Raw genomic sequence first — 25,000 nt, 5'->3', positions numbered from 1 at the left:
CCGCACGGCTCTCCCTGGGGGAGGTCAGCAGCTGGAAGGGCCGGCCCCTGCTTTTCTCTATAGAATTAAGAAGTGTTACGTAAGTATTGGAGGGCCACACCTAATTGGCCATATATTGAAGTGTGTGGGTTGCAGGGTTAGGGCGTTCCACTAGTTTTTCTCTAAAGAGTTTAGAGTTAAAAGTCAAGGTTTGGTTTTCTTTGGGTGCAACTCTGAATACCAGACACTTTTGTTCATTCATTTAAATTAATCTGGTAGAGCATAGGTTAGAAGTTTAACCCCTATTGGTTTCATAACATAACCAAATTGTGGGGTTTTGCGAAGCTCAGTTATTAGTGCTAAGGTAGGCTTTTTTTTTTTCAGAAGCACTTTTTGTCATCTTTGTTGAGATGCTGGTTGGATGGTTTCAAATATTAGCTTGCTCCAGAGGGATTCTCCAGATTCCCTACCCCAGCTTCAACCCTGCTTCACCCCAGCTTCACCCATGCTTACGATGTATGCCCTTAGGGTATTGTTAGACTCTTGTGAGCGCTGTGGGTTCTCACCTCGGTCGGTGTGGCGCGAGGGCGACTTAGAGCGGCTCTTCTCCTTGCGGTCTCGTTTGAACAGCAGGTTGACAAAGGTCTTGGAGCGCTGCAGTGTGGACCCGCCTCCTGGGGTGCTCTTGTCCTTCTGCCGAGACTTCTTCTTCTGCTTGTCCTCTGATTTAAATAAAATAGTTGTTTCAGTTTAGTGTTATAAAGTTGAACCATTGAAAAAAACGGATAAAGTTTCTCTTTGGATGAGAGAACCAAAGAGGAAAACTTGTTGAAGGCCTTGATGAAGAAGTATGGCCGCAAATACAGATACGTGTCTGATCAAAAACACCATCAATCCCCAGTCCTCCAACCGGCTGTAGCTTTCTCCGGTTGTTCAAGCAACCGGCACGACGCAACAGGGCCGCTCATATACATCTGTGTTTACTGCTTGATGCGTGCTTTATGGATCGTGACGCCCCCCTCTCATCAACATCACCGCGGTGACATCCTGTATGAGAACAGACCGTCCATTTCTCCTCCCGTCTGCTCCTCTTATTCACGGCGCTATATCTTGGGCGGCGGATGGTGGCGGGCTAATGCTGATGAATTGCTGCTTACAACGCCGCTGCCTGAACACACTGTGATGTATTAAAGGGCACAGCAGTTGTTGGGAGAGGAAGTGCCCGGGGCCTATATAACAAACAGCCAATCAACCTTGGGGCCACACGCCTGGGGCTCTGCCACTTTCTGGGGCCCGGAGAGACGATAAATTGCATGAGCAACAGCTCATAACTTAGAGGACTTGATAGGGGACGGGATGGAATCCTGTCCGTTCCGGTTTAAATCGTCGCCACAGTGGTTACGGGGGAATGGAGTTTGGAAGGGAAACCATCCATCACTGCGCTTTGTGAACTCTGGGGTTCTTTGATGAATATGGAGCAGAGCTTAATTCAGTTAACTGAATGTAGTGTTGTCGTTAACTTTTCCGGAGAGAGTGAGGGCAGAGAGAGAGAGGGGGTGAGGGTGAGGGAGAGGGAGAGAAAGAGGTTACAGAAGACAGGGAAAGAGAGAGATAGGGAGAGTGAGGCAACAGGGGAGAGGGTGAGGGAGAAAAATAAAGAGAGATGGTGCAGGAGAGATTGAGAGAGAGTGAGTGCGAGATAGAGCGAGAGAGAGAGAGAGAGCGAGAGCGAGAGCGAGAGATCGATAGCGAGAGAGAGAGAGAGAGAGAGAGAGAGAGAGAGAAAGAGAGAGAGAGAGAGAGAGAGAGAGAGCGAGCGAGAGAGAGGTAACTCTAAGGTCACTTGCTGGTCAATAGACGACCGTTAATTCTAAGCAGGTTCTTTTGAGGTTATGAAGGCATATCGTATTACCGAGAGAATGGACCGACTGGAGCGACTGAATCAGCTCCAGACAGGAGAGGCTAACTAACCATCATACTGTGATTCTGGATTAGGTGGGAATTGATTCTCATCTTCGACCTCTGCCAGGGGTCTCAAAGGAAATGCTAGGATTCTAATTTATTGCTATATGCTATCTGACTTATCCATCTATTTGAATTCTTGCTTGCATCCAAGGTTTAACTGAAACCTTTTCTTACCTAAACCGTGTTTAACCTAAATACCTGATACTTAAAACCCAAACTTAGAAATAACGCTGACTTTTGGGAATATCAGAAAAGTTCTCGTGATTTTCCCAAAGTCAAAATGGCGTCCGGACCCACCCTTCTCCGTGACGTGACTCTGGGAGCGGCTGATTGGCTTCCGCGGCCGGCTCAGCGCCATGAGCACCGCCGTCTTGGCCGAACTGGTACTTTCCATCTCCCCTTCCTGCTCCCCCGAAGACAGCGTCCTGGACCTCGCCCGGCCGCCCCCGTCCCCTCGCCCCGGCGGGGGGCCCGCGCTCCCGTCCCGGGGCCGCTCCCCCTTCCCGTGGACCAGCGTGTCCCTCAGCAGCACCGTGGCCCCCACCGTGCGGCTGGTCTCCGTGGCGACCCACCCGCCCCCCGGCTGCGAGCCGTAGGGGGAGGGCGGCCGGCTGTGGGGGGGCGGGGCCTGCGGGTCGGTCTGCATGGAGGACTCGGCGGTGCGGGGGGTCCGGGGGGTCCGGGGGCGGTCCTCCGTGGAGATGGCCACGTCCACCATGTCGGAGCCGAACGGCGGCGGGAAGAGGACCTGGGAGAGGCCGCTGAGGGAGCTGACCGGGGTGCCCGACGACAGGGAGGAGGCCGAGGAGAAGGAGTCGGACCCCTGGGAGGAGGGCGCCGGGACCCCGTTGGACACTGGGGGGGAGCGGGAAAACAGAGGGAAGGAAAGAGATAAGTGTTAGAATAAAGACTAAATGTAGTGTTAAACTGAGCCATTAATCCCACTGAAAATGTTCGATTGAATGACCTTTACAAAACGGTTGAGATTAAGCTCGAACCAAAAGGGGTTCCTGATGCAAAAATGTACTTTCTTCTAATCTCGATTTATTCTTATCTAGATCTGTGAAGACTCAATCTTCATCCAAATCCAACTTCATTCAAAAACAGACATGGCACTTGAAAACCTATTGGCAAAATGTAATGTCAAGACTGGAGCTTATCTTTTTAATATGTAGTTCAGACTACATCAGCTATATATTTGTATATATATACATGTATGTTTAATGTTAATCAGACATAGACCATACATTTGTTCAGCCAACTGTATTCGGCCACCATCTCTTTGTAGGCTGGGTACCTTCCAGCCTCCTGTTGAAACAATATAAATATCATTTTGTTAAAATATTGAAATATTTCTTAATCATTTTGACATAGTTCTGTCCTGAATATCCTATAAAGGGAGCTTTGCTTAGACCCTGAATAAGAAGGTGGTATGGTTTCAGTACCAAATATGAATGTACATTTTCAAAGGCTACTCCAACTGTAACAACATTTGGCACAGAAGAAGAGTGATGTTGGCTGGATGACCTTGGCTGACCCTTGCACAAAGACACTTAATGTAGCATCAAAGAGCTGATACTCCAGACTCCCTCCAAGTCTCCTTCCAATGCTTCAGCACAGCAGGTACGGAGGTGTTGGGTGACCAAACCCCTTAAGGTCCTGAATGTGATTTTTAAACACGATGGCTTCATATGTAAGAATAAGGGGGGCATAAAATATGCTTTCTACTGAATAAAACCTGATCCCTGGCTGCCGCTGAATAATGAACGCTGTCCCTGGATGTTTTTCACACATGGAACCTGAGATCAGAGGAGTAAAATGAGCACACAGGAATGCCAGACCTAAGACTTTGTGCATGCACGCACTCACCCACACAAACACACATATGCAGACACACACACACACACACACAGAAACACACACACACACACACACACACACACACACACACACACACACACACACACACACACACACACACACACACACACACACACACACACACACGCACACATACACACACACATTAGAAATTCATGGGAAGGTAGCCAACTGTCAGTTTTTTTCTGGGCACCCTCAATTCAAAGAGCCTCTGTGTTGTTTAACATGCCGGGGCATTCATTATGTGTCAGGGCACTTAAAGAGACTCGGCAATGAAGTCATTATCCTTCATTATACCTATGGAAAGGTCTGAGGTGTACTTACCCTGATGGTCAGCATCACATGGGTGTGGCTCTTCAACACCTCCACCGCGTTGCTATGGGTGATGTCTTCAAAGCTCACCCCATTGGCTGCGAGGATCTGGTCACCCATCTTGATGCCATGCAGCTCGGCCAGGCCCCCGGGGTCCAGTCTTGATGAAACATACAGTCAGTAAGGAAGTCAGTAAGAGGTTCATTTGAATATCCACAGCTTTGGCAAAACTTATTTAGAACAATTCTACTACTACGCCACCTCATGGACTAGAGTGGACAGCTGGCAATGATCAAGCATTTAAGAAAATGTGATAACTCTCTTAATGTAATCAACAGACTAGCCTGCAGTTACATTCTTAACGCACTACTAATCTACCATTACCGCTTCACTTTTTGCTACCACTGTCTGCTCATTAAGCCCCTGTGGCACTCCTTCATCCCTGTAAGGAGGGAACCCGCTTCTGTCTTCCTGGGGAGTATCCCATGCCCTTCAGAGGGGTTTAGGGCCTGGGGATGTCGTATAATGTGGCCTATAAAGCGTTCATAGACTGTACTGATTCAGGGCTATAGAAATGAAACAGTCTGGAGTCATACTTAAGACCAACGCGTCTGCACATTCAGCATGTTTCGCCAACATTTTCATTCTGCTGCATGGAACCACCGCCGTGACAACGAACGTAAGATGACATGAATCAGACAGGCTCTGGTTCCTACTTTGACACGTAGATGCCCAGGCCGAACTCCTTGCCCCCTCTGATGTTGAAGCCCAGGCAGTAGTCGTCAGAGGTGGTGTACAGGTGGATGATCCTGCGCAGCGCAGAGCAGTTGGAGCTGGTATCGGAGGGCGTGCGCCCACTCTCCTCCACCACCATTCTCCTGTGGATCAGGTCCACCCTGCGCACGCACACATACACACATACACCACACACACAAACACACACACACACATAAACACGCTAAAGGACCACATGTACTACAACCTTGTCGACACGCCATTCGTATGCCACACTTTGACATGATTTATAGTGCAAAACGTATATAGAAACGTCATTAATGCCCCAGAGGGGTCTTCATATAGAATGGCAGATTGCAGAAATGGGGGTTCAAACCAATAACCTTTCGGCTGGAAGTGGAACCCCCCTAATACGCTATCAATGGCCATGAATATGCATCCAGGTTTCCTCCCTTCCTCAGGTCTCACCAGGTGGTCTTCTCCTTGGAGTAGCGGATGCCGGGCACCTTGCCCACCCTGCGGACCACCGTCCTCAGCCTGTGGTTCCCGGTCAGCACCTTCACAGCACTGCTCATGGTGATGCTCTCCAGGCTCACCCCGTTCACCTCCACCAGCTTGTCCCCCACACACAGCCCAGCCTGCTCTGCACACCGCACAACACCACAAGCTTCACTGTCTAACATTTCGTTTTCATATTAAGGTGTATTTACCACCACGCCATTTCTCTCTTCGTCGCCATCTAACCGTGAACTATGTACATCTTTTCTGATTTTTCTTTTGCACACCGTCATTTTTAGCAGCAGGTATTGGAGTGAGACATATAAGTCAGGCTGGGAGTGGGAGAACCTAACCACAACTAGGCTGTCCTGCACCCCCAGCCTCAGCCCTGAAGCAGACGTATCGATACAGAGGGGTTGGTTTAACTTTGGCATTGATTCAACACTTTAGAAGATAGGATAGTTGATATGATAATAAAATCAGGCAGAGGAAATACAGACACGGTCAGAGATACAGAGAGACAGACAGACAGACAGGCAGACTGACAAAGAGACAAATACAGAGGGGAAAAGTGAGACAGAGGGACACACAGAGTGGCAGAGGATATCTAGAGGGAAACAGATGGAGACAGAGGCAGAGAAAGAGAAAGAGAGAGAGAGAGAGAGAGAGAGAGAGAGAGAGAGAGAGAGAGAGAGAGAGAGAGAGAGAGAGAGAGAGAGAGAGAGAGAGAGAGAGAGAGAGAGAGAGAGAGCGAGAGACATAGATTGACAGGGAGATAACTAAAGGAAGACAGATGGAGACAGTGGGAGAGCGAGAGAGAGCGAGAGGGAGAGAGAAAGAGAGGGAGAGAGAGAGAGGGAAACAGAGTGACAGGGAGATAACTCAAGGAAGACAGTTGGAGACAGAGGGTGCGAGAGAGAGAGAGAGTGAGAGAGAGAGAGAGAGAGACAGACGGAGAGAGAGAGAGAGAAAGAGAGAGAAAGGGACAGAGAGAAATGGAGAAAGAGAATATGAGAGACAGACACAGAGGGGGAGAAGTCTGCACACCTGCAGAGCTGTCGTCCTCCACTTTGCTGACGAATATCCCTAGCCCGTGTTCGGACCCCCCGCGGACGCTGAAGCCCAGACGGCCATCTGGACTCTTATCCACCGTCACTGTGTGGATGTCCTCACTGTCTTCCCCACCTACACACAAAAAATGCTTTGGTTTTTATAAAGGTGCTAGAAATTCCAAACTGTTCTTATTAGTGTTCATATTATTCTCCATGGTGGTATGATTTATGGGGTTAGTATCCCCGTTGATATTGATATGGTTGATGCATTATAATGGATGTAAACAGCGTGCTGAGGCTCTAGGCGTCCCCTACCGTCCACCGGGGTGTGGATGAGTATGACCCGTCCCATGGGCGAAGAGGACCCGTGCCGCCGCCGCCGCCGCTGCTTCTTCTTCTGCATGTAGCGCGTGGCGGTGTGGGACCCCCCTGGCTGGCCGCCGCCCCACCCGTTGAGGGGGTGGGGCTGGTCCCCTCCAGCCGCCATCCCACTCCGGCCGTAGGGGGGAGCCGAGTGAGCCATGACGAGAGCCTGCCTCCCCGTCCCTTACTCATCCAGGCGCTGGGGCTGCGGTAAGGGGCTACGCTCGCTGGGTCTGGGAGCTGGCGTCTTGGGGGGTGCGCGTGGGCGGTGGTGGTGGTGGTATCGGTGATGGAGTCCTGTTATTGGTGGTGGTGGTGATGATGATGATGGCGGTGGTGGTCTTGGTCTTTTGACAGCGGCGGTGGATTAGCTGAAGATGGGGGTGGGTGGTGGTGATGGGAACGGTGATGGTTAAGGCGGTGATGGTGGTATTGCTGTGGCGACCGGTAGCGGAGGTGGTGGTGGTGGTGTTCCGATGGGAGAAAGATGAAACCTCCAGTAATTGGTTGCTTGCGGTGAGGTACAGTAGGTTATAGGTATAGCCTCCCCACACGCACACGACACTGGACTGGGGCAACGAGTATAGTGTGATTGTATCATCCCCGGTGCAAGAAGTAGACCTCAACAGAGTTCTTCTTTAAAAGATAAACAAACCAAAAAGAAAAGTAGTCCATGGCTGAAGATTTGACTTTTGATCTCACCAGGATGAGGATTCCAGGATGAACAATGCCAAGGAAAAAATATAGTCATTAAAAAATATATACACAATCCCTATACTTCTTCTAGAGGCTTCCAAAGCCATGCAAAGCGGTGAGGCATACGGGCGTATCGGTTCCTGTGATCCATCTGTAGGACTACATCCATGGTGTCTGATTCTCACTTATCTACATGCTGGCTTGGTTGACGGTATGAAGGGCGACCAAGAGTGCACGGTGCTTCCCCAAGGGACACATGCGTCGTCATGTGTAATGTAACTGATAGCCGTTGGGAGGCTACAGTATAGTGATACGAGGCTACAGCGTCAGTAGTTCGAGTCAAGGGCAATCACCTGGTAACAGGTAAATATACCACTATCCGTTTTACAACAAGGAATAACACAGAGCAGGCCAATACTTTGTTTGTGATTGTTTACAAAAAAAAATAGGCCTGTGTATTAGGCTTACCCTGTTTCTTGGAATTTAACTGCACCTGTAATCAGCACCTCGGACAGCGCCCAATGAAACGCTAACGTTTGTTATGTCCTTATTTCGACGCTTAACGGAAATTATTTACGTGACAAGATAATGGAACGAGGTGAATCATGTCTGATGATGAAACCGAAAGGGGAAACCCCCAAAACGTAACGAATGTTTTCACTCACTCGGCTCACCTTGATGTTTGTCAAGTTGGGTGTCAGAGTTCCAGAGTTATCTGACTGGAGTAGAATCAGCGGTCAGATAACTTTCCATATAGAAACATGTGTTGACTATATTCACATATCAAACGTGTAGGATCATAGCCTTATCCGAGATCATTAAGTGGCGAAGTAGGCTACCTTGCTCTCGATAGAACTGCACGCCCGCCTTACTGCCCTATGATTGGATAGCGAGAATGGATGCAGGCCAACTCATGCGTTATCTGGAAGGGTCGACGCTTGGCATAGAGGCAAGCGATCTAATTAAGAAATAAAAACAAGAACGTTGTTTAACTTTAATAAGCTATGGCTCTACTAACACAGAGAACATTCAGTTTAGATATTCAAAACTATATGCGCTAGGATGGTATGAAGTGTAAGTAGGAAATTAGGTTAAGATATTAGTCGATGCGTGTGATAAAGGGTCACTACCACCATTTCTGCTACTTCTCTTCTATTTCGCCCTGTCACTTCCTCTTAGCCTTTCACAGACTAGGCCTACACAATTTATTGTTCTCAATAACTTAAGTTGTATTGTTGCATCATATTTCTTACTTAATCTTTCTTATTGAATATATTCTCAATACTTTTGCGTGTATCATATTGCTTTGTCTTTTATGCATCAACCTCAAGGAGTCTTTAATTTTTTTGTGCAAATACACTTGGCAAAATAAAATGATGAATATTCTGATACTGATTCTGTTCTACTGCTGTTTAAGTCGGTGTTCTGTCGCTCTCTGGTGGATGTAATCTAAACTGGAGATGTTACCGAATATGATTAATCTACACACCCTGCTTATTTTTAGTGCAATTAATACTAACTTATTTACTCGAATGAATACGAGTCCGAAATAAACAGATAACGTCTATATATTTCCCAAAAATACATAATATTGTATTTATTGCTGACATTTCGTTTTGAAGAGCAATGCACCAATAAGGTGCTGTTTATCGTCCTCGCCCAGCCATGGTCGACCAATCAGACACTTTTTATTGACCTCACCCAGCAACGATCGACCAATCAGGCACTGTTTATCTTCTTCGCGCATCCCACATCGTAACGAATGGAACATATGACAACCACAGACGACGTCGCCCAGCGTGTATACAGGGAGGATTTACACCGGCAGAGCCGTGATATTGAGAGGTCATACATTGTCCATTGTCAAGGAGGTACGTGTAAATGAACAAAGCCAGGCAAACGGTTACAAACTGATTCACGTTATCCGTTCCCTAGGCTCTTAGAGGTCGCATCAGTGCTTTCCAACTAAAACTATTACTACTTAGCGTGCTAACGAGCTAGCTGTCAGGCTGGTAAGCAAACGGTGAGTATGGGAGTTGTGTGTTATCTTGGTAATAACGGTCGAACTACTATGTTATATGAAAACACCGTCTTTCAAACGAATTGACGCGTCTGTTTAGTGACGGTTTGCATTGCTTGTTCTAGGTAACAAATAGTTGAAGCCATACATATATTGCTAGCTTGTGGTTAGCTCACAGCTACTAGGCGTGTTGTTTCCTGAGACCGTAACGTTAAATGTGTCATTGGCCGCTGGTGTCGTGCAAGGACTTTTCTCATGCAGCTCTTCGTGATTTAACGTGTCCATCTGTTACCTCGTGTAATGGTATGCGTGTTTCGTCTCTTTTTTTTTTTTTTACAATTATAACATCACGAAGAGTAAACCACAATTGCCCTCGAGAATCTGACGCAGTTAAATTGTAGCGCTATTGACTAAAGTTTGAGTAGCATAACGTTAGCTTTTGAAATGTGTTTTAGGACTAGCCGCCAGTAAAAAAATATTTATTTAAACCGATTATTTGCCATAATGTGGCAACTTATGTTGAGTAGAAGGAGAGAAGCTTGGAGTCTTTCTTACAAAAAACGTAGTCATTTTTGCCAAAAGAAACAAGGATTAAAAAATGATCCATTGACCTGTTACTCACAGCATGTTCACATTTTGCAACTCTGAGTCGTTATAACCTGTTAACAGCTAGGAGGCTTGCAATGTGATCAGGGTTTAACAGGAGTGGGATTATTATTTCACCCCCTGCATCATTTCACCTTCTTTAGTGTGTATCAATCCCTGTGCCCAGATAGACTTGCGTGTTGGTGTTTTGTTCAAAATGGATTTTTAGAGCTTCTGTCCGTTCTCAGTTATTTTAAGTCACGACAGAGTAATATAGTAGTGTGTTTGTGAAGGAATAAATGCAAACATGTACTTGTGTAAACTTTTGTGGTATGAAAGTGATGGGCGTGGTCATCTGTCCTCCAAAGATAAACCAATATGTCTGGAGAGCTGCCTCTAAACATAAACATCAAGGAGCCGAGATGGGACCAGGGTACGTTCATGGGCCGCGCCCAGCACTTCTTCATGGTCACAGATCCCAGGAACGTCCTGCTCTCGTCTGAGACCCTGGAAGATGCCAGGGTCACTGTGGAGAACTACAGGTAGTGTGTGTGTGTGTGTGTGTGTGTGTGTGTGTGTGTGTGTGTGTGTGTGTGTGTGTGTGTGTGTGTGTGTGTGTGTGTGTGTGTGTGTGTGTGTGTGTGTGTGTGTGTGTGTGTGTTAATGCTGTAAGGATTAATGCTTTGCTTAGACTTGACAGTTGAGGTTTCTTGTCAATACCTAGTCAAAACCTTGTCAAAACCTATTCCTGATCTTTTTTTGTGGAGTTCACATAGGGTAACGTACAGGGAATATGTTTTGGATGCATCTGCATCAGTAAGTCAAGTTTGTAAAACAAACTCCCCTCTTGATAACCAACTGCTGTAGGCAAATTATTTAGAAAATAAAACAAACAATACTTTTATTGTGTTTTTCGGATAACCTTGCTTTTGCTAATGACTCGAGCAAAAAAATGCACTGCAAGGTCCGTATTCAAAAAGGATGGAGGAGTTAATGTTTAAATGTACTTAACGAGCACTTAAGTTAATTATGGCTGCAGGTTGTAGCATCTGTTTACCGCACCTTACGTTCAATCTGTAGGGAAAACCAATGCAGACAGAATTAGAAGCTATCGCTCCGAAAGCCCTACCTCATTCTGAATAGTATCTTTGGGACATTTAGTAAAAACAGTGATATGGCTAAAGTTGGGTGCCTTACCTCTGATAATGAACCAGATCCTGGACTAGATTGTGTGTTTTAACCAGAGGTTTTGTTGTCCTCCCAGAGCTGGGATCGTGAAGCCGGGCCTGACGGAGGACTCTCTCTGGAAGGCCAAGTATGTCTATGACTCTGCCTTCCACCCTGACACCGGGGAGAAGATGGTTGTGATTGGCCGGATGTCGGCTCAGGTGCCAATGAACATGTCCATCACAGGATCCATGCTCACTTTCTACAGGTAACTGGGAACTCATCTGCTGTCTGTGATTCATATTTCTGAATACTGCCAATCTTTATGAGACTGATCAGTATTTCATGAATTCTGCTAACTATAATTATCTGGTATGCTTTTTATCTTGCTCTTGTAAATTAAAAAAGGATGTGTAGGATTTTTATTGTTTTTAAACCCTTTGTTTTTGGCATAAGGACACCGTTCCTCTTCAGGGACTGTATAACCATCAATCACTGAATTCTAATAAGATGGTGGTTATGAAATGTAGCTTGCATGCTAACCATGAACTTATGAAACACCTGCTGGTTTCCATGTTTGGAGCGGGAGGTCAAAGACAACCCAGTTGCTATTGCTGGCGTCAATGAAAGTCACATACTTTAAAGTTGATTGACAGCCGCTAACCTCTGCAAGGCCAAAATCCGGTCCTGTGGTGCCCTTGGCATTCGAAGCACACACACCAACAGATTTGAAAGCACACGACATGGTGCAAACAGTGTTCCTGAATGTGTTCCTTGCTCTTATTGGTCAGGACTACGCCAGCGGTGGTGTTCTGGCAGTGGGTCAACCAGTCCTTCAACGCAGTAGTCAACTACACCAACCGCAGTGGAGACGCCCCCCTGACCGTGAAGTAATCCCTCTACCAAATCATTCATCTATTAGGGTGTTAGTCTGTATGAACTACAGCAACGCCAGCCAACAACCGTCTCATTATCCTTGCCACCTGGCCAACCCCCCTCTTATCAAGATTATTGTGAAATAATTTACTACTTTATTTTATTATTAATAACCACAACCCTAGTTAAGATTCACAAATCGTCAAGCCAAATGGCCATAAATTGATCCATCAAAAACAGGCCAGCCTTTGACTCCCACTGGGGCCCACCATGCCTAGAGATGTATTCATTCACATTATTATTTATTTTCACCAATTGACGCATATAAAACATAATATGATAATGTAAAATAAGACTGAATAATGACGGGGCTTCTAGAAGTGGTTGTTGTTGTGGCCAACGTGTGTCCGTCCTCCTCCTCTCTCTCAGTCAGCTGGGCACCGCCTACGTCTGCGCCACGACGGGAGCCGTGGTCACCGCCCTGGGCTTCAAGTCTCTGGCCGCGGTAATGCATGGGGTCCTCCGCCTCACACCAGGAACAACCACGCTGAACTGAGGCGGCTCCACCGCAGACGACGTGAGGCGTTATGTTAACCATGTGTCTCCCCCCAGCGCCTGCCGCCCATCATGAGCCGCTTCGTTCCCTTCGTCGCCGTCGCCGCCGCCAACTGCATCAACATCCCTTTCATGAGGCAGAGGTGAGTCCCGACCCCCCCCTCGTCAAACTCCCGTTGATCAGGGCGTTTCCTGAGGTGGGATTGGTGCAGGTACCGGTGCACACAGCTTTGTCAGTGGTGACAGTTGACACAGCATGAATCAATAGTTAATTGTGTAGCCATAAAAGTCTATTCAAGTCTGGTTTGTCAAGGCCGCTTTTGTTTGGAACACAAGTGAGCTTGTTAAAGTTAAAGTTATTCTATTAGTTAATGCACAACATGCCAGCTTTGCCCGTTATGTTGTGCATTTGACTAATAAAATAACTTGAACTTGATCAAGCTCACTTGTGTTCAAAACAAAAGCTGCCTCGACAGACCAGATGTTAACGTGATTGACACCTCCTAGGGAACTGAAATACGGCATCCCGGTGACCGACGAGAACGATAACCGTCTGGGGGAGTCCCCTCGCGCCGCCAAGCAGGCCATCCTCCAGGTCATCGTGTCCCGTATCGGCATGGCGGTGCCGGCCATGGGTAAGGACCGACTCCTCCCCTTTACGTGGTCCCCTCCTGGGATTGGTTGGGTAGTCGAACGGGATCATGGGTTAAGAGGTTAGAATTGTATTGGTGGGTAGAAAAACACAGGAGCCGTCTATCTTTGTCTGTAGTGGGGCAGGAAGGTATTAGTGTCACGCCCCCCTGGCCCGACGGTTCGGAGTTTGATTCCGGATGTACCCAGTTTACCTGCAATCTTTTACTTTGACTTTCATGTTTAAGGGTAAGTCTCAGTGAGATTAAGATAGACGTTTAAGGTGCTTGATTGGCTAAATAGTAAGGGCAAACAATTACTATAATAAAGTTGTTTTGGTTCTTAACCCGTTTTTCCCACTGTTCAAGATGTTTCCTTTTTCTCTCCATTTCCCAGCTATTCCCCCCGTCATAATGAATGCGCTTGAGAAGAAGGCTTTCCTGAGGGTAAGCATGGGACCCAGGGCCTGTCATCTCTTGCCATCTCTAACAAACTCTCATTTGAGCCACATTCCACAACCGTCCATCACTTCTTAAACTGTTGTGCAGAAATGTGTTCTAAACGAGTCGGACCCGCTCTGATCCGCATGCAGAGTATGGCCGGTGTGTAGGCGAGCAGTGGATAAGATCGTTCTAATGTGATGACAGAAAGCCTTAAAGAGGGTGCCTAAAATCTGTGTTCTCTGTGAGAGAGGAAGAGCGGACTTCAATGCCCGTTTCATTGCCCAGGGTTTAAAGGCGCGATAGAGAGAGAGGGGCCCATTTTACATTAAATGTTTTCAGATACAGCTTGGTTAAAAAAAACTAGAGCTGTCAGTTAAACACGTTATTAACGGCGTTAACGCAAACCAATTTTAACGGCGTTAAAAAATTATTATTATTTTTTTTCTTTGGCTCAAAACAAAGAAGCAAAAGCCTGACTGCTATGTTCAAATTAAATTTGTTCAAAGCAGTCGTTTAATTGCACTATAGGCTCTTTTTTTGTATCGTCCTGTTTTGATCAGTATATGCCAATGTTGTTATCAATAAAAAATCATTTGCACAAGGCAAGCCGATGCACTTCACCATGTTGATAAGTATAATTATTTAAAATTAAAATTAAAATGAGAAAAATTATGGGACAAAAAAATCAAGGGATATTTAGCATAGAAAAATAATTTGCGATTAATCGTGAGTTAACTATGACATTAATGCCATTAATCACGATTAAATATTTTAATCGCTTGACAGCTCTAAAAAAAACATATCTTGTTCTTCACACTTACACTCACGCTTCACACAAGTTCTTAACTGGCATACACAGCTCATTGGAAGTAAAGGAACATAAATTGTATTGCGGTAGACCAGGATAACGCTAAGATTCATGTCCTCTCAGCCTAAGCAAGGGATGCTTGGTCAAACTAATTCATTGTGCCACACGTTTTTGAACATTGTTTTTCTGTCCCCTCCTGCAGCGTTACCCATTGCTCAACGCGCCGATCCAGGTGGGGCTGGTGGGTTTCTGGTAAGTAGCGGGCCGTACACCTCTGAACGAGAATGGAAGAGGGAGGGATGAACACTAGGGCTGTGCAATTAATCAAAGTTTGATCGTGATTTTGATTTTCGGGTCAAACTCTCCGAACTAATTTAATCGAGTTTAATTTTTTTTCAAACATTTCAAAGTTCTCAGTTACAAAGTGTTTTTTGGAGAGAAATGCTGAGAAAATGCATCATGTTTTCAAACTTAAAAAAATAATAAATTCAATAATCGTGATTTCAATATTGACCAAAATAACCGTGCTTATGATTTTTTCCTCAATCAATGTATACCATCCTCCTGGCTTACAGTGCATACGACCCCTCACTTTGGGTGTTCTTTCTCTTCTCCAGCTTGGTGTTTGCCACTCCACTGTGCTGCGCCCTGTTCCCCCAGAAGAGGTATGTACCAGCCCCTCCCACAGAATGTACAGTGCAAACTAAATACCAGAAAGGTTAGAATAAAGAAGGAATGGAGTGTTTGAATACAAATAGTAGTTCTTGAGTAATCTAATTCTGCAGTCGTGCTGCAGTTCCATTGAAATATTCTGTGCTGGAAATGCTTTAATCACTCGGGTCACATGGTGTAAGTCATGTGGCGTTGAAGTCAGATAGGGATACTGGGCTCATTCTGACCGACTGCCTCTATCACTCTCCTTGTAGCTCCATGAGTGTGAGCAGTCTGGAGCCGGAACTGCAAGAGAGGATACGAGAAATCAGCCCCCAGACCACCACTGTGTACTTCAACAAGGGCTTGTAGGACCACAGACACAAACACACTCACGCAAATAAACAAACACGCACGCAAACACATACACAAGCGAGCGAGTACGCACGCACACATCCATATTGGCTGAGCCTACTACTATCCAACACTCTGAGGGAACAATTCAAAAGGCAGGGGGAACTCTGTTCATGCTTATTGTTCCGCTTCAGTCTCCCATGTTATGTGCTTGTATTGTTTGTTATTATATTTTGTATGGGTGCTCCAAAGTGCAAAGGGTCGCAGTAGAGATAGCGGTTGAGTTTTGAAGAGGAGTGCTGGGTTTTCACCGTTAGTGAAAACGGATGGATGACCAGGAAGACCTTGAGACACGTCACTTCCCTTGGCACTTGATACGCTCAAGGCTGACCGACACTCCTTTTTGGTTTTGTTATGTGCTGTGCTATCATGTGCTATCTCCTCTCTAGGGTTAGGTTAGTAATGTTTGATGGCTCCACGCCCTCTGTTTTTAGTAAATGCTTTTTGATTTTGTGATTTGAGTGAACCATAGTAAGTCCAATTCAGAGTTGTAGTTTCTTACTGGCTTCAGTTTATTACCTTCTATAACTTTGCAACCCTTTGCCATTTATCAATGCTTTATTTAGCTTTCCAATCATATATTTTTGCACTGGCTTGACGCTCATTCACCATTTTTATCACAATTGGGGAAAAAGAAAAATACACATTTCAAGAGCACAAAATGGACCACGCCTAGTAACCCCAGCAACTTATGACTCCTCTGAAGTGTACTTACTCCTTCGCCATTTTACTCCATTATACAGGTGCTAGGCGCATATTAAACTTCAATATTATAGTAGCCCCATACGTTGGAGCAAGATAATTTAATGTTAATGTAATTTTACGTTAATGTTTATGTACTGTAGCAACGATGATGCCAAACTCTCCGGCACACTTCAAGGCCTTTGGTTGATATGAGGTTCACTGAATTGTGCGACAATAGGGACGAGCTACTTGATTGTTGTTGATGACTGTAACCGATTGGGAAGAATGTACAGTGTACCATCTGAATGCTAAAGCTGTAGCTCACCCCACAGATATCACAAGGCAACCTTTGAGTAAAACACTATATGCAAATTAGAACTGAAGGCAGAAATGCCCCTTCAGCCCGATGCACCATGAGTTGCATATTTGTCCCCCAGATGGCAGCAGAGTACACATGTATCAGAAATCAGTACAATCAGATGCTACAAGAATGCATACATGTATTTGTACATGGTTTTGTGTGTGTGTGTGCGTGCAACAGAACAATGAGTGAGGTGTAATTGCTTCTGCTGTAACTCAAATGTAAATTGAGTTACTTTTGTTAGCGTTACCTTGCGTTGATAAGTAAACATGGTCACAGTGGTAACATTTATTCTGATACTATAGTGATAGATTAGTTGATGTATCGTGACCCTCTAACCTCTATGTATGCACACCTGTCACTTGAAATCTATGGATGTTTGTGTATGTTTTTGAGTAGATGGTAGGGTGTACTACCTAACCGGACTGAAGTTGCTATCAAACAGGGTCATCTACCTAGTTATGTCTTGTTAATTCTCCCATCTGTATGTTTTAATTGCTCGTGACAAACATCTTATAAATACATGAAGTTCAGGACAGTGTTAAAGGAGAACAACACTCTAACTCATAATTCAACCACTCAACTACATGCAATATGTTAGATTTCCCTTTATTCATTTGTGTGTGTGTGTGTGTGTGTGTGTGTGTGTGTGTGTGTTATGCTATGGCGTTGCTGATTTTGCTTTATGCTTTGGGTTAAACTGCACTATAACCTTTGCTGTGCTGCTGTATAAGCTTTTAGGTGGCTTTTTAGAGGGGTTATATTGTTGACTGCTTTATGAAATATGTATTGGAAATTGTATTGTATGATTACTGTGCTTGACAATGTTAAACGGGATATACGCTAACTAATACCAGCGCTCACAAGCAATATGTTGAGGAACGAGTAACTTTTTATTACTTTCCCCCATGGTGCAATTGAGTGCACAGTATTTTCTGAGATTGTACATTTTCCTAGATGTCCGATGGACATTATGTATAATGAAATATTACGGACAAACTGGTTGCAGTCAAGTTGAAATACTTCCGGCCGTTCAGGAGGATACCATGGTAACCCATTGCACCCACTACCAAAGATGAGACCAGTATGAATTGGTAACAGAGTTGAGGAATTTCAGATGGAGACTTTGTTTTAGCGTGAGCTTATCATAACGGACCTTCTCTCATGTCAAGGCATGTCTTATGTTCACTAGAATGGGGTTGGCCAGTAACTATTTTGATACTAAATAGTTTGTTCCGTAGTCATATTTGAAAAATTACCAACCACAATGATAATCCTCAGGAAAAGATATGGAAGGAACTACATCTATTTTATGTCTGATGAAAGTAATTTAGAGTTAAACAATATCACTGAAAGTTTCCAGTCACTGCACAAGTTATCCAGCATTGCACAGAATGATTTTTCATGCATAGATATTTGTTGTACACTCCACAAATGTTTGTTTTCATGGCGTAATATGTACAAATCTCCTGTTAGTTACGTTCTTCAGTCAGTATTAGTACAGTACTTGTTTCTTCCTCCAGACTTTGTACTGTGTCTGTTTCCTTCCTTGATGTGTATTTACCAAGAGCAACAGAATAAAATATTTAACTGGAAGTTCTAACTGGGCTCATATCATTGTGTGCCGTGTGTCTGTCTCATAAGGAGTCGGTCCTACCCTATTTTGTTGCAAAACCCAAACTAGATCAATTATGAATAGATAAAGACCCTTAGGTCTTTAGAAACTAAAGATTTACTAAATCGTATGATTTAATCATTAGTTATAATAGAAAATACTACAAACTTTCAAGAGTTACAATTCCGGAAATTATAGCGGCATACTTTTAACAACCAGTACTGATAAGAGTGAGATAAGCAGGCAGGGATTTCAGTTCAGGAAGTTATGTGTGCTTTGCATTTGCATACAAAAACTCTGCTTAGTTTACCATTGATAAACAACTAGGGCATCGCGGTTCATAAAAGGCCTTAGTCTTAGATCGGTTGAAGTGGATGAATATGCAAACTCCGTTTTTTATTTGCGAATTGGATTAGAGATGTCAAGCTAGGCATGCAGTTCTTCCTGACCTTAAACAAATATGCTACAGCAATACAAAGGTCTTTGATATATGTTTTTCCAAGAAGCTTCAGAATCTGCAAAAAAAAAAAATCAAGGGAAACATTCCTTTAGATTTAGTAGGTTGCTTTATCTTAAGAAAAACAAGTCTTGTCTCCTAGAAGCCAGCTCTACCCCAAATAAAAGGGCATATCTTGATTCAACAACAACCTACCTTCAGTCAACAGAAACAAATCTTTTAGAGATTGTTGATGGATCTGTTTTTTATATATTGTGTTGAAGGTATTTGCTCAATGCAAAATGTCCCTTGTACTGTACATTTGTTTCAAGTGCTTGCAATGTCTTGACGCGTGTAATACAAAAAATTCAGACAAATGAATTAAAAAGCAACATTGTAAGTCTAGGTGTAGAGTTTATTGCGGTTCACAGGCCATCCAAACAGGCAGACAACATCTCTCCCAGCAAATAACGCATCACCCGTCTGCAGCACCCAGAACTCCTCGTCGGCATGGCAACGGTAGTGAGCCGGTGTGTGGAAGCATCCAACCCGCTCGTCTCCTGAAGAGTTTAGAGTCAGGTTTTCATTATCACACACAGGCTGACAAGACCGTCCGCCATGTGGACTGCAGCCTGGGTACCCAGCACAGGGCGAATGATAATTAAAATAACTCATAAGATCTGTATCAAGTGTAATCCAACATATGCTGTCATTAGAATCCCATATTGCACTGGTTTTAAGGTCACAATACATGCAATTATATGTTGGAATTAAAACATGCATTTTTGGTTCCATGATGCATTCACAATGTGGTAAAATGCTGTCAGGTGTCAACAGCTTTACTTGCCATTGCAAAATGAAAACATCTAAATCAAAAACAGAACAAAATTCAAGAGCCATTTAAAAAAATTAATTACACAGGAATTAAATAAAGATTATCCTTGCCCGCTGCAATTTCTCTTAATTAAATTTAACTTAAATCTATTTGGCTGGAATGATCTTCTTCACGGCTTCTAGAACATCTGCAGTGTTAACCTTGTCCCCAAACTCTTTCTCACGGTGTTCTAGAAGAATCCCCTGTAACACACACACACACACACACACACACACACACACACACACGTCAGTTCACCATAACTAAATCCACAAAAAATACATGCACTTGCGTCATGCCGGAATAACTTTTAAATTCGATTGGCCAACCTGGTCTCCGGGCCCAATGACGAACACGCCTCCCAGGATGAACCCCTCGCCGATCATGTTGCCCTGGTGACCCCCTCTCCGGGCTCGCATGAAGTTCTGCCACACCCCCAGCCGGAAGAAACCCATACCACCCATCTTCCTCTGCAGCGGCCCGTAGAAATGTTTCTACAGGGAGGAGGGTGTGATTAGGTTCCCTTGATATTTGCCATTGTTTAGATTTTTGAGAAACAATATAGGAGAGGCTTTGACTGCTTGATTCATTCTCAACAGACAAGGTATCACCCACGTAAATTCCTTTCATTTTTGGAAAATACATTTGATGAACAGTATGACGTTATAGATATAATGTACCTTCTCATCTAAGTAGATAGAGTGCCCCTTCTCATCTATGTAGATATAGTTCACCTTCTCATCTAGGTAGATATAGTGTACCTTCTCATCTATGTAGATATAGTGTACCTTCTCATCTATGTAGATATAGTGTACCTTCTCATCTATGTAGATATAGTGTACCTTCTCCTCTAAGTAGATATAGTGTAACTTCTCCTCTATGTAGATATAGTGTACCTTCTCCTCTATGTGGATATAGTGTACCTTCTCATCTACGTGGATATAGTGTACCTTCTCATCTATGTAGCTATAGGCCCAATCCCATTTCTACCCCTTACCCCTTCCCCTTACCCCTCCCCCTTGTCTTGAAGGGGTAAGGGGAAGGGGTAAGGGGTAGAAATAGGATTGGGCCTTAGACCCAATTCCTTACCCCCTCCCCTTACCCCTTCAAAACAAGGGGGAGGGGTAAGGGGTAGAAATGGGATTGGGCCATAGTGTACCTTCTCATCTATGTAGATGTCCCCAGCAAAGTGTGGTCTAAAGTCCTGCAGCTCCGTGCCGATGTCCTCCTTCACCACGGCCACCAGAGGGACCCCGAGCTTCTCCAGCTCAGGCTTCAGAGAGGACAGCTCGGAGGCCTCCTGCGAGAAGATAGAAGACACAAGAAGGAGATAAGACGATAAGTCGGGGACACTGCTTGAAATGATGGTGTTATGTAAGAGTAATCCGCTGAGGTTCAAGACGAGTTCACACAAGCCGTCAGGAGTCAGACCGCCGCATTCCATCCACTGCCTACGTGTTGCGGAGAGTGGAGAAAAATTAACCCACTGCTCCGGAAGAGGGAGTTTGATGAAAAGATACAACAGGATCAACAGGACTCGCCGCATGGGCAATTTCCGAAGAAAATGCCAGTGGTTGCCAACTTGTCGAGCGCCCCACATTCTGTGAGCATGCTGACATGCTTAGGCCCCGAGGCTAATGAGTGAGCACTCCAAGCCTCAAGTCCCTGGGCTGCTTTGAAACCGACTTGCGGTTGATCGAACTATTGGGCTGATCGTTTTGGTTTGGCTGTGAGTTATGGCGCCCGTGTCGCCAAAGAGGTCACTTTTTGGAGGCCTGCTTGCGTGCAGTTTCTATATGTGTACCATGATTGACAAGGCTGAGTTGTTCGCCTTCGGAATGGTTGAAGTCAGCGGTTTTTTCCCCATTGACCCTATTGACTGATTATAAACAGTAGCTTGGTGAGCACATACAGCAGTGGTCATTTGAAATTGACCCTGTGGCGCCATTTTGTTAGCTATCAACGCAACTCCCGCCTCTGGGGTTCTCTGAAGTAGAATTGGGATTGGTTGAATAATGGTGGCTCATTTGCAAAATCGTAATTTCGAATAAAAATCGGCCATAACTCTGCCATTTTTAAGATAATCAAAATCATAATAATACCATAAGGTTGGGCAGTAATGAGTATTTGGACAATATTTTCAAATAAAGTCCAGATACCAAGTTTCTGTCAGTGACAGAACTTCAAGACTTCAAGTCTGGCAGAAATATTTTCAAATGTACGTGGTATTAACATCACCAAACTAAATGTACCACTAGTAACTACCTTATGTTCCTACGTAATAGGAGGACAGCCGTCATCGGTAACATGTTGAGATTACACATAGTGATGGTTGGTTAGCCACAGCCTGTGTGAACTCAGTGCTAAGCCTGACTAAGTAGCCTCAGTCACCTCTCTGCACAGAAATCACCCAGGCCGCCGGACGGCCATGACCACAGCTCCGCTGGCCTCCCACAGGCTCTTGGCCTTGATGACCCCGCCATCTGTTGAGGTAGAGCAGACCAAGACAACAAGGCCATGTTAAGGCTCGGTTCCACATGATATCATTATTTGGTCTACGGTTCAAAGGGTACGTTTTCCAGAATGTTGTGAACTTGCAAAACATCCCGACGACGGGGTTATATGTTCAATCTTTAGAAATGTGCAGGAATCTACCAAACTACAAAAAAAACAAATTCTTATGGTCACATGTATTCAGGTCAGGAATGTGCAAACAGGTACAAACAGCCAAGTAAACTGTTTCTGATGTGCCTTAAAGGCCACATACAATGGACTCTTTCCAGATATTTGCACACTATGTAATCATGCATTAGCCCGAGAAACGGGATATGATCATCGACCAAAGTCCAATTTGAATGTGGCGCTATAGAAATGTCTCTAACCTTCTGCGGTGGATTGCAGGTCTGCATCCTCCAGGTAGTCCATCGATGCCTGTGCAACTTTAGACAAACACAGGTCAGTGTTTGCAAAGAAGATGCCCACTATCGCTGCTCCAACTGCCCCCAGACCCAGAGACCACACCCCCATCCCCAACAGCTCTCCCTCCAGACCCGAGGATAACACTGGGAAAGGAAGGAAATAATAAGTGGAATAAATTATTTTGTTCAATAGAAAATGTAAATGATGATAGATAACTGCCATCCCTGGCTGTGACTCATGCCTGTTATTAATATCCTTGTCGTTTATTCCCCTGCCATGACATGGGAAGAGGCCAGGCAGGTTTCTGTGAATTGAAACTATGTCTGGCGGAGGAAAAGGTATTTGCAATCTTTTGTCTATCTTGGTGAGATGTCATGGTGACACACCCTTGTTAAATTTGCAAGTTCAACAATTACGAGTAAAGGTGAAGCACAATATTTTCTTTCTTTTTTTTTAAAGAAAATAGAAAAATTGACCCAGGAAACTCAGACAGAAAGTCAGAAAGAGCTTTGCGTTAGGGGAGGCAGCTCAGGGACAAGCTTAACTTATACTACACTAGAGAGAAACAGGGTAACGTCTTGCCTGAAGTGGGTTTGTTTGGTTCAGGGATGGCTGTGGCTTTACTTAGGTGAAAGAGGGCAGTGTGGGGGGGACTGGCTCATTGGAGGAGTCCCTCTCATTAAGGCAGGGTAGCGTAACAATAGTTTACTTCTCAGGGTGGCGGAGCACCGAGACAAGGCCAGCGCCATAGATAGTGTCTATGGAATGCTCTGAAAAAAAAAAAAATATGATTCTATTTCTAACAAAACTGCCAACAATTAAGTAAAACAAACAAGTCAGTAAACCGTGAAAACCAGCTGGAGCGGTCCAGCCATCAGGAAAGAAACCTTGACCAAAAACATAAAGTTTGCCTTCATATTTCTGGTTGATATATAACCCTAACATTCCATTAGTTGTTTTTCTGTTCCAGGTTCTTTTTGACAATAAATTGTGTTTGTGCAAGTATCAAACATCAATAATTCTATAACCCTTTGGGGATAAATACAGTGCTCTATGTATATTTATCAATATATGTATCTATCTATCTTTACACTGGACAATAGAAGACAAATCTGCATATATAATCAAATATACAAGTTATAAAGTCAGATATTATTAACATGCATTGGCTATTGCTACACTATAAAATATCACAACTAATAAAGAAGCAAATTCAATTAATTAACTCAGAAACTATAAGAGACTTTCATATGAACAGCAATCTAATAAAAAAAAAACGAATTAATTAATTAACCAATATAAATGTGTAAGCGGGTTACTAACTTGCTGATGCCTCCGTGTTGCAAAAACAAATCGGCGTTTTTTGATGTTTGATCAAGGTCCAGATGGAGTTTAAACCCCCTTCAAGAAGAGTCCTCTACGACACTATGGCAAAAAGTTCAGTCCGTGGAGACACTTGTATGAACTGGCTGCAGTTTCAGGACCGCAGTTCAGGGACCTATTATTTCATGACACTGGCTTCGGGACACGAGTTTACTTTTTCCTTGGATGGCGAAGGAATCTCATAAGTATCTCCAGACTAAATCGCGAAAACGTGATGAAACACGCTTAACCATAGCTATAAACACCTAAACGAACCCTTGGCCATACCTTAATTTAACTCACCTCTAACCTAACCGTAAACGTCTATCCGGCTAAAATTAGCAATTTTAATGTAGACCTTCACCTAAACGTCAACGCCATCCTATGAAAATTAACTCGCCTTCGCCAACACCTAAAGTGTTAATGATTTAAACAAAACAAAAAAAGAGGGTCCCATGAGTGCGGTTCCAGGGGTGCGGTACTGAAACTGCAGCCGCAGGAGCACGCTTGCGTATAGAATAAACAACGATAAGAATCGACCAATTGAAACGGAAACCTTTTAGTTCGCAGCAACATGCTCAAGGATTTGATTGTGGCTCAAAGTGTCAAATATATTTAAGCGAATTTCCTCATTGATAAATTTTACGACTAATGTTAATTAGTACCTGGACTGAACGACAGAATGTGCCTACAGTCCAACATCCTACTTCAGCTGCGACCTTGATGTTTTTTCTTCTTAAATGTAACATTCAATGCTAATCACTTGTACACAATCACGGGCATATTATCCTGGGGGCCTTCTCGGCCATTAAACAGATTATAATGTTATGAAATAAAACCTTATGCCAGTATCTGGTAGCATTACACAGGTAAGCTTAATCTTTACAGGTGCTAAATACGATAACGTTAGCGCGGCTACATGATATGATCTTAGAGCCAGATAAATACAAATTTCTTTAAATTTTTGTGCAGTATTATATACGATTACAGCTGTAGATGAATGCAGCAACTCACAAAACACGAATGGGAGAAGAAATGCCGTCAGTCAAAACCATAGGCTAGCCAAAACAGAATTCTCCTGAAGGCGTACTAGTCGATCTATTCTAAGGGAAAAGTAAT

General features: G+C 44.3%; 3 protein-coding genes across 8 annotated transcripts in view; 1 reads left to right on the top strand and 2 right to left on the bottom strand.

The window, feature by feature from the left end:
- Window positions 1–6,945, bottom strand: part of pdzd7a (PDZ domain containing 7a) — a 14,963-nt gene extending 8,018 nt beyond the window's left edge. Inside the window, exons 1-9 of the mRNA XM_030379759.1 lie at window positions 6,738–6,945; window positions 6,416–6,555; window positions 5,341–5,513; window positions 4,854–5,033; window positions 4,150–4,297; window positions 3,192–3,252; window positions 2,242–2,799; window positions 546–701; window positions 1–57 (exon numbers count right to left, since the gene is read on the bottom strand). The exon at window positions 1–57 is cut by the window's left edge and continues 119 nt beyond it. Coding sequence (XP_030235619.1) covers window positions 1–57; window positions 546–701; window positions 2,242–2,799; window positions 3,192–3,252; window positions 4,150–4,297; window positions 4,854–5,033; window positions 5,341–5,513; window positions 6,416–6,555; window positions 6,738–6,945 — 1,681 coding nt within the window. The remainder of the gene's footprint in view (window positions 58–545; window positions 702–2,241; window positions 2,800–3,191; window positions 3,253–4,149; window positions 4,298–4,853; window positions 5,034–5,340; window positions 5,514–6,415; window positions 6,556–6,737) is intronic.
- A 2,265-nt stretch (window positions 6,946–9,210) lies between these two features.
- sfxn3 (sideroflexin 3) lies at window positions 9,211–18,278 on the top strand. The gene is made up of 11 exons (XM_030378750.1): window positions 9,211–9,352; window positions 10,455–10,628; window positions 11,351–11,521; window positions 12,045–12,143; window positions 12,559–12,634; window positions 12,742–12,827; window positions 13,192–13,319; window positions 13,711–13,760; window positions 14,768–14,817; window positions 15,183–15,230; window positions 15,492–18,278. Exons 2-11 carry the CDS (start codon window positions 10,465–10,467, stop codon window positions 15,586–15,588), a joined length of 969 nt encoding a protein of 322 aa, XP_030234610.1. The 5' UTR covers window positions 9,211–9,352; window positions 10,455–10,464; the 3' UTR covers window positions 15,589–18,278.
- An 842-nt stretch (window positions 18,279–19,120) lies between these two features.
- LOC115559716 (peroxiredoxin-like 2A) lies at window positions 19,121–24,997 on the bottom strand. 6 transcript variants are annotated; one of them, XM_030378767.1, is made up of 6 exons: window positions 24,896–24,997; window positions 22,483–22,662; window positions 21,992–22,083; window positions 20,760–20,900; window positions 19,930–20,094; window positions 19,121–19,803 (listed from the first exon to the last, which is right to left on the bottom strand). In XM_030378767.1, exons 2-6 carry the CDS (start codon window positions 22,625–22,627, stop codon window positions 19,708–19,710), a joined length of 639 nt encoding a protein of 212 aa, XP_030234627.1. In that variant the 5' UTR covers window positions 22,628–22,662; window positions 24,896–24,997; the 3' UTR covers window positions 19,121–19,707. The 6 variants fall into 6 exon arrangements, with proteins under 6 accessions (XP_030234627.1, XP_030234629.1, XP_030234632.1 ...); XM_030378769.1 differs by having other exon boundaries at window positions 22,483–22,539; window positions 24,896–24,991; XM_030378772.1 differs by having other exon boundaries at window positions 22,483–22,531; window positions 24,896–24,984.
- Window positions 24,998–25,000: the final 3 nt, after the last annotated feature.

This window comes from Gadus morhua, chromosome 15 (genome assembly GCF_902167405.1).
Source record: "Gadus morhua chromosome 15, gadMor3.0, whole genome shotgun sequence".
Lineage (NCBI taxonomy): Eukaryota > Metazoa > Chordata > Actinopteri > Gadiformes > Gadidae > Gadus > Gadus morhua.
This window is presented reverse-complemented; position numbering and strand designations above follow the sequence as displayed.

Excerpts from the sequence above, each read along its gene's own strand:
- sfxn3 (XM_030378750.1), top strand. The coding sequence starts at position 10,465 with ATGTCTGGAGAGCTGCCTCTAAACATAAACATCAAGGAGCCGAGATGG. Across the intron at positions 12,828-13,191 it reads ATCCCTTTCATGAGGCAGAG|GGAACTGAAATACGGCATCC; the intron begins GTGAGTCCCGAC and ends GACACCTCCTAG. Across the intron at positions 13,320-13,710 it reads CATGGCGGTGCCGGCCATGG|CTATTCCCCCCGTCATAATG; the intron begins GTAAGGACCGAC and ends TCCATTTCCCAG.